The sequence below is a fragment of the Cucurbita pepo genome, chromosome LG05 (genome assembly GCF_002806865.2).
Source record: "Cucurbita pepo subsp. pepo cultivar mu-cu-16 chromosome LG05, ASM280686v2, whole genome shotgun sequence".
NCBI classification, from domain to species: domain Eukaryota; kingdom Viridiplantae; phylum Streptophyta; class Magnoliopsida; order Cucurbitales; family Cucurbitaceae; genus Cucurbita; species Cucurbita pepo.
In genome coordinates this window covers 3,909,732-3,917,993 of record NC_036642.1, presented here as the reverse complement: position 1 = coordinate 3,917,993, position 8,262 = coordinate 3,909,732, and the positions used below count along the sequence as shown (strand labels likewise).

The 8,262-nt window shown below is 35.8% G+C and overlaps 2 protein-coding genes across 2 annotated transcripts; one reads left to right on the top strand and one right to left on the bottom strand.

The window, feature by feature from the left end:
• The first annotated feature begins 207 nt into the window (after positions 1-207).
• LOC111794678 (probable polygalacturonase) lies at positions 208-3,123 on the top strand. Its single transcript, XM_023676785.1, has 6 exons — positions 208-365; positions 614-952; positions 1,384-1,504; positions 1,798-1,972; positions 2,153-2,223; positions 2,306-3,123. The coding sequence occupies exons 1-6, from the start codon at positions 333-335 to the stop codon at positions 3,010-3,012; spliced, it is 1,446 nt and encodes a 481-aa protein (XP_023532553.1). The 5' UTR covers positions 208-332; the 3' UTR covers positions 3,013-3,123.
• Positions 3,124-3,354: 231 nt separating this feature from the next.
• On the bottom strand, positions 3,355-8,060 carry LOC111796259 (protein REVEILLE 6-like). Its single transcript, XM_023679021.1, has 8 exons — positions 7,763-8,060; positions 6,877-6,934; positions 6,315-6,438; positions 6,072-6,239; positions 5,682-5,786; positions 4,812-4,921; positions 4,608-4,667; positions 3,355-3,882 (listed from the first exon to the last, which is right to left on the bottom strand). Exons 1-8 carry the CDS (start codon positions 7,963-7,965, stop codon positions 3,781-3,783), a joined length of 930 nt encoding a protein of 309 aa, XP_023534789.1. The 5' UTR covers positions 7,966-8,060; the 3' UTR covers positions 3,355-3,780.
• Between the last annotated feature and the right edge of the window lie 202 nt (positions 8,061-8,262).

Sequence of the window (8,262 nt, the reverse complement as noted above, 5' to 3'; positions counted from 1 at the left end):
TTTTTTTTTTTTTTTTTTTTTTTTTTTTTTTTTTTTTTTTTTTTTTTTTTTTTTTTTTTTTTTGTTAGGGGGAAACTTATTAAACAAATATTATGGAAAACAAAGGAATATAATCATAAAATGATTGAATAAAAAGCAAAAATCCCTTCCATTCCGTTCTTTCCTTCTACGTTATAATTCCCTTAGGCGGATCAGTTTACTTATTTTGTTATGTAAATTCAACGTTTTTTTTTTTCTGTTTTTTTTTTTTAAACAAATTTAATTCCAAAATTCTGCTATAAAATCCTCTGTTCTAATCTAAAAAACCATAAACACAAAAATCTCTTTCATCCATGGATCTTCCTCACAAACCCACAAAAACCCAAGTAATTTTCTTCCTCTGTTCTCTGTTTTCTTTCAGTTCATCATTGGGGTTTGCTTGTTCTTCTGAATTTCTTTGATTTTTCATTTGGGTTTTTGAAAATAATTTGTGGGTTTTTCTTTAATTTATTCAATAGGTTCTGTTTTCTCAAGAACAGTTGTTTTTTTTTTCTCGGGAAACGATCAGAAACAGAGTCTCGTTTATTTTCCTGAGAAACAAACAGAAAATGAATCATTTCTTTTTTTCCGGCAGATTACCGCGGCGAGAGTCTCAGCCGTGATTTTATTGGCATTCGTGAGTTTGGGCTCCGTTGATGGCAAAAAGCCGTGTCCGTTTTCGAGCTACTTGGAATTTCCGGCGATTAGTTGCCGGAAACACACGGCAGTGCTGACAGATTTCGGCGGCGTCGGCGACGGAGTAACTTCAAATACAAACGCGTTCCGAGAAGCGATGGAACATCTCAGCACATTGGCGGTGGATGGCGGCGCTCAGCTGATTGTGCCGCCGGGAAAGTGGCTGACCGGAAGTTTTAATCTAACCAGCCATTTCACACTTTTTGTTCATAAAGATGCCCAAATTCTTGCCTCCCAGGTACGAGACCCTACACACTATTTAATATGAATTAAAATAATTATATGTTTTATTGGGATTTTTATTTTATTTATTTTTAAAAAAAAAATTAAGTAGAAGTGCTTAAAAAGTGGCATTAATTATTTTTCCGAAATGGAAATAAATTATTTAAAATTTGATGAGGTAATAATGACGTTTATATTTACCCATTTTTTTACTAATAAAAATTAAAGGGGTTAGGCATTGATTGCCTTTATTGATGGAGTCAAATTGAATTAATCTAAAATTAGTTTAAATTTAAAATAAAATAAGATTAAAGTCAAAATGTGTACTTGGGTTTTGACTTACTTTGGTTGGATTTTTAATTATACCAAACACCCAAATTTAGGGTAGTGATTCGGTGCGGATGAGAGTATTAAAAACTGATGGAGTTGGATAATTCAACGGTGTAGGATGAATCAGAATGGCCACTGGTAGAAGTTCTTCCATCTTATGGGAGGGGAAGAGATGCACCTGGCGGAAGATTCAGCAGCCTTATCTTTGGAACTAACCTCACCGATGTTGTCATCACAGGTAATAATATCAATTATATCGCTTTGCCTAACTTTCTAACCACGTTATTTTTTTTATATATATAAAAGAGTTAATTTAATAAATAATAAATAGGAAGTTTAATANTTTTTTTTTTTTTTTTTTTTTTTTTTTTTTTTTTTTTTTTTTTTTTTTTTTTTTTTTACCTTAAGAATTGGCAATTTTGATGTTAGATTAAAACACAAGAAAATAAAAATATAAGTATTAAGTTTAAAGCCAAATAATTATTATTAATAAGGATACTAAACATACGTGTTGTTGACGTGGTGGTGTAGGTAACAACGGTACGATTGATGGACAAGGGTCTTATTGGTGGGATAAATTCCACAGAAATGAGCTCAATGTAACACGACCGTACATGATCGAGATCATGTACTCTGATCAAATCCAGATCTCGAATCTCACTTTAGTCAACTCACCCTCATGGTTTGTCCATCCGATCTACAGCAGGTTTGACCATTTTTTCTTCCTCATATCTCGGATTAGAGGATTCAAAAACAGCAAAATAAATATTGTATTTATTGATCAAAATGAATTTGTTTAGCACAAAATTATAAATTATTTAGTTTATTATAATATTTACTTTTTATCGAGATAGAAAAGCTTATATTTTATGGGAAAAAAATGCAGAAATGTGATCATTCAAGGACTCACCATTCTAGCTCCAATCGACTCTCCGAATACCGACGGAATCGACCCAGGTTTACTTCTTCATTGACAAAATCTTGCGCCTTTTTCTTCCTCGTTAACCTATCTCCCTAATTATTCATTCAATTACCACAGATTCCTGCATCAATACTCGAATTGAAGACTGCTTTATTGTCTCCGGTGACGACTGCATTGCCGTCAAGAGTGGATGGGACCAATACGGAATCCAATTCGGAATGCCAACCGAGGACCTCCTCATCCGGCGCCTCACTTGCATATCTCCGGATTCTGCTGGCATTGCTCTCGGCAGTGAAATGTCTGGCGGAATCCGCAATGTCAGAATCGAAAACGTCACCGCAATCAACACTCAATCCGCCGTGAGAATTAAAACCGCCATTGGACGAGGTGGGTACGTCAAGGACATTTTCGTCCGACAGATGTTTCTATCCACAATGAAATACGTCTTCTGGATGACCGGAAACTACAAGTCCCATCCAGACGAGAAGTTCGATCCAAAGGCACTACCGGAAATTAAGAACATTAATTACAGAGACGTGGTGGCTGAGAATGTGACATACTCAGCAAGATTGGATGGGATTTCAGGAGATCCATTTACCGATATTTGTATTTCAAATGTGAAGATTGGACTAACGGCAAAGCCGAAGAAGTTGCAGTGGAACTGTACAAATGTTGAAGGATATAGTAGCGATGTGGTGCCGCCGCCGTGTGCTCCGCTGGCTAAGGAGGTGGTGAGTAGCGACGGATGTCCCTTCCCCGAGGATCGTCTGCCGATCGAGGACGTTAAGTTGATGACTTGCGTTACTAAAAATCATGCCCCCTGAGAGCTTTAATTTTTTTTTTTTTTTTGTACAATGGAATAAATGGTTATTTGCAATATACTTTGTTACAGCAAATAATTATCGACTTAATTTAATAAATCCCCTTTCCTTAAACTAGTTTAGAATTTAAAAAAATAAAAAGCTATATAAATTTTTTTTACAATAAAAATATAATATTAATAATCAACTTAAACACAATTTAATAAACTACAACAATAAGGATTAATAATGGATGAACACATAATAAAACATGTCTCCACAACGAAAAAAAAAAAAAAAGAAAAAACATTCACACCACGAGTGCTTACACCCAAAGTAAAAGCAATACGTCACGAGTAAGTTTGTGTCGTAAACCCCTTTGGAACCGACCTACGAAGTCCCAGGTGAATTTTATGGGTATTATTGCCTTTAACTCAAAGGTGAAAAAACAAGGAAAAATAAAGAGCATTGTTTACAAAATGAACTGCCAAAACTTGAATATACTGGGCCTCCCTACCTAAGGCTATACAGCACTATTTCAAGGGCTCTCCATCTATACAAACAAAGGCCACGACAGAACTTGGTTGTTATGTTATATACATGAGCCTCATCAACATATCAACATAGCACAGTAGATAAAATATATAATTATAAGCAACCTCACAACATCGCTTACATGATCGGTATCGTGCTAATTATTTTCAGGTAGTCCCTCAGCATCAGTCAGCATTCTGTTCGTGTTGTTAAAGGACGTATGCATAGCAGTATGCTGTTCATCAGTTCCTCCCGTGCCTAGTTGGATACCAAACTGGGTTTATGATCAGTGACATACTTGTTGATGTCGCCATGCGGGATTGGTCCCGAATCGATCTCGTAGGAGGACAGCAACTTCCTCTGCAAAGGGAAGAAAAACATAGTAAGCACGTGCAATTCTAATATCAATAACATCTTAGAAGGAAATCATATTACACTAATGAATAGCTTGCAGTAAAACGAAGGAAAGCTTTATAGTTCATCATAAAAGCTGTATGCTGCCTAGTTTCATGCAAAATAACTACGTATGTAGTCCCTAACATATTTTATAATAAAACGACTCAGGCGTCACCGATACAAGATTTTTTATGCTATGCTTACTAGACATATCTAGAAACCACATTCGAAATTAAAACAACTATTTCAACAAAGATGTGTCTGAAGAATCAATTTTAAATAGGATTTGGCTTCATAATAAGGTCTAAAAAAAACCAAAGCGTAAACAGCCTTGATAATGGAAAGATTTGGCAGAAACAGGTAAAGTTATTCCCCTATCCTGTAAAATAAAAGAGACTCCACGTTCTGTAACTGTGTTTCAGTATGTAATAGTAACATCCCAATTCATGTCCTAATTCCAGTTCGGTGAAACCAAAATACAATGTCCACAGGTCGCAGCCTTGATACAACCCCTCAAAACAACACATGAAAATAAATGTAAAAATAATAATAATAAAATAAAATAAAAGATTTTGAAGGTATCCAAAAGACTAAAAATTTTGTTAGTTCATTTTTCTATTATATCACTTTTCCACCCATCAAAGCACAAAATATTAGTAAAAAAAATCAAAAGGATGATTTGTACTTACATGATCTTCAAAATCAGGACTGATCAAATTGATGGATAAGTTTCTCATCAGCAGCAGAACCTACATGGAAGAAATAAGTATTATTAGTCAACCATGTCACATATTTTTTTATTTGTGAAATACAATTGCTCTAAATTTTCAGTCTTTAGACAACTAACAACCGTGTTACTAAGTGAAGAGGGAAAAAAGTGTAGAAAATCATACAGTTTCAACATCAATTGGGTCCATCCTCTTTAACTTTTGCAGATGACCTGAAGTGTTTGGGTCGAAGACACTACCAATGAAACTGTAAACCTGAGCGAAATCTGGCAAAACTGCACAACAAAAGGACATTTAAGTATCGAGAAAAACAACAATACACGGGAAATGGGGATTAAAGATTCACTACAACCATTAGAATAGCTTTGTAGGAACTCATGCCACCAGAAAAATGAGAAAAAAAACATCAAAATGATAGTGAAATAAAACATAACACCAGAGTTCACAAAGATTGTCCAACTCCCAAGTTCAGAAAAGTCAGATTGTCTAATTTTCTTTTTACTGGCTACTCATGGTACTACAGTTATAATTACATGCTCTTAATAATCACAGAAGGCTTCTAACTAAATGGTCAAAAATCAAGATGCTCCTTCACAAAAATTTCTTTTGTGGGCATTGAGAATGTAGACTCTGTATAACAAATCTTGATCGAGTTCTTGAATCACTCAAAGAAATTATACAATATAATAAAAACGATGCAATATCTCAATTATGAGCAAGTACTCAAAAGTGAGAGAATACACAAACGATTACATATTTTCTCTAGACTATGCATATCACTAGCACCATGCTTCTAAAAACATGCATCGATATGTTATGATTGACTGATACATTCCAGATCCCTGATTCTTCCATGTATTTCCCTACTTCCATGAAGAGTAGCAATTGAGCACTTCAAGCTAATTAATGAGCTTAATGATTAAACTAGGAAGGATTTATACCCACATTTTCATATATAATAGTTCAAAACAATCTCAAACTATTTTCAATATGATAATATAATTTGAAGTACATGCAAAAGAATGAGAGGATCACCTCTAAGAGAATGATTGTTACTTCCTTGGTCAGTTGTTTCAACGAGAGGGCGTGCTTTCGAAGGGCTTTCAGTACTACTGCAACAAATATTTGTCGTTGTTGGCACTGCATGCACATATAAACCAAACAAAGCATTACATCTGTGAACATTTTATAGAACACTATAATGATAGAACCTAGGGAGACATGAAGAACGTCACATAATCCTAAGACGCCTGCATCCTAGACACCTCATATTCCTCTCCCTCCAAATTTCCCGTGCATGGTAGCCTAGATTGTATCATGATAGGTTTTTAAGGCATCTAATTAAACCCATCTTATCTCATTCCTATTGTAAGAAGTTACGAAAAGATTATGATTGCAATGCATCTAATAATTAGCCTTTGGTACCTTGTGCTGAATTGGGTGGCTGAACAGAGTTCACCATCCAAGAAGATACAGCTCCACCTGTTGCCGGACATGCAGGTATTGAAGATGATTCTGGCCTTCTAATGCATCCAGGTTCAACTAGAGGAGACGTTGACGGAAATGACCCCGACACTTGAGAAGGCATGGCAACTGACAAATAGTACACATGAAGTTTGTGAGCCACAGTTACAACAATGTCAGTACAGTGAAGACGGGGGAACTAACCATTTTTTGAAGCCTTCTGAGGATATGGATGGGCGGCCTTCCTCTTTGGTCGTGGAGGCGGCAAATGCTCACCTCCTCCAGTTTTCTGAACTTTTAAGAAGTACTTCTGTGCATGACTGCGTATCTGTAGAGAGCAACATTTTCTTAGTTTGTCATTCATAAATTAACAAGTACGTGAAAAATTTCCCAAGCCACCTTGAACTGTAATGATTGTTACAATTGCACCCATGAATTGTAAAAATTAAACTCTCAAAGTTATGAAGTTAACTTAATTAAAAATTATTGCTTAAAAGGTTATAATTGGACAGTCCATGGTCTTATAATTACAAATATAGCTTATAAGCTTAGATTACACGTAGCAAGTGTTGTTTTCACCAACATATAAGGTGTTATTGTGGGTTGACAAAGGCAAATTTAAACAAACAAATAAAAGGGCTTGCTCAATTAGATAAGAGTTCAAGGGTTGTGGGTGCATTTGGAACCATCAATATAGTTCAGAAGAGTTCACTCAACACCCCCAAAGAACGTAAATTGCAAATAACAGAGATTAGGCATTAATTACCTGTATAACAGTTTTTGATCCAACAAAAGCTTCAATCTTCTTCCAATCACGATCAAAACTGGATATGGAGTGGCAAAAATATTAGTGAACCGTACGTTAAGACATCTGTCGAGGAAAGCGCGAAGAAGAAAAAAAAAGCAAGTAGTAACGCATTAAGTTCCCACCTGGTCTCTCCATTTCCAACTTTTAAATGGCCAAGCATACATCATATTCTAATCACATCAGAGTTACAGAATTTAGATTCACAAATTAACTTCTCTTCCATTAACAACCAAAGCCCAATATCTCTAGCTTTTCCACCTTTTCTGGTGCCTAATAACGACCCTCACAACCTCAATATCCCCTTTCTTTTCTAACTTTACTAATGCCTAATACCAAGTAGGATCAATTATCAGTCCTACACGTAGGGAAAAAACGAACATATTATTTCCTAGTACAGCAGAAGCAGATAAACTAAAGAAGAACAATCAAAAAGCAAGTGGTAGATTCCACAAACTTTTAACTACAGAATGTTCCTAACACCTTCTGAAAACCAGATAGAGCCGAAAACCACTTGACCCATCAAAATCCTACTCAAACCCCCACCACTTCGGTTTCAATTACAAATCCAATAATATTCACTTCTTTCCATTAACCAACCATTCCTAATTTCTCACACTTACCACAACATCACAAACCGCCCAAATTGCAACCACTAAAACCCAAAATTATCCCCTAATCCCACACGTTTCTCACATTTCCACCGCCACAGAGCTCCAACTCAAAAATCCAAATACCGAAACAAAGTCTTCCACACAAAACAAAGAGAAATATGCATCAAATTCGAAAACCCTAAACAAGAAAGGAACCAATAGAATTGAGTTAAAACACGGACGAAAAAACATACAGCTGAAGCGCTTCAAGGAACTTGTCGTGCTCAGGCTCAGTCCAGCTCTCTCTAGACTTGGTAATTGTGTAGGGCTTACGAATCTTCTTAGACATATCCTCCGACGCCGCCATAGTAGTGGCAAACGGTCCCAGCCCCGGCAACGCCATTCCCGACGGATCCAAATAGAACCCCTCAGAAGGATTCGGATTGTTCGAAACCATAGAAGAAGAAGAAGAAGAACACAATGGAGAATGAAAGTCGTTCAGGTTTTTACACACAAATGAAAAAAAACGATAGAGAACAAACGAAAATGCGGCTCGACCATGGGCGGTTTCAGAATTTATAGATAAACTCGAGCTTTTATCGCCTGCAATTACTTCGAGTTAGGATCACGAGTTCAACAAATCAGCAATCGAAACGTGGCATTGGTTTTAATTTTAAAAAAGTTGTGAACACTCTATAAAAATATCTTTTTAAAGAAAAAAAAAATCTATTTACCTGCCCTTACAAAATTGAAA

Excerpts from the sequence above, each read along its gene's own strand:
- LOC111794678 (XM_023676785.1), top strand. The coding sequence starts at position 333 with ATGGATCTTCCTCACAAACCCACAAAAACCCAA. Across the intron at positions 366-613 it reads ACAAACCCACAAAAACCCAA|ATTACCGCGGCGAGAGTCTC; the intron begins GTAATTTTCTTC and ends TTTTTCCGGCAG. Across the intron at positions 1,505-1,797 it reads CACCGATGTTGTCATCACAG|GTAACAACGGTACGATTGAT; the intron begins GTAATAATATCA and ends GTGGTGGTGTAG.
- LOC111796259 (XM_023679021.1), bottom strand. The coding sequence starts at position 7,965 with ATGGTTTCGAACAATCCGAATCCTTCTGAGGGGTTCTATTTGGATCCG. Across the intron at positions 6,935-7,762 it reads TTCCTTGAAGCGCTTCAGCT|TTTTGATCGTGATTGGAAGA; the intron begins GTATGTTTTTTC and ends CTCCATATCCAG. Across the intron at positions 5,787-6,071 it reads GCCACCCAATTCAGCACAAG|TGCCAACAACGACAAATATT; the intron begins GTACCAAAGGCT and ends ATGTGCATGCAG.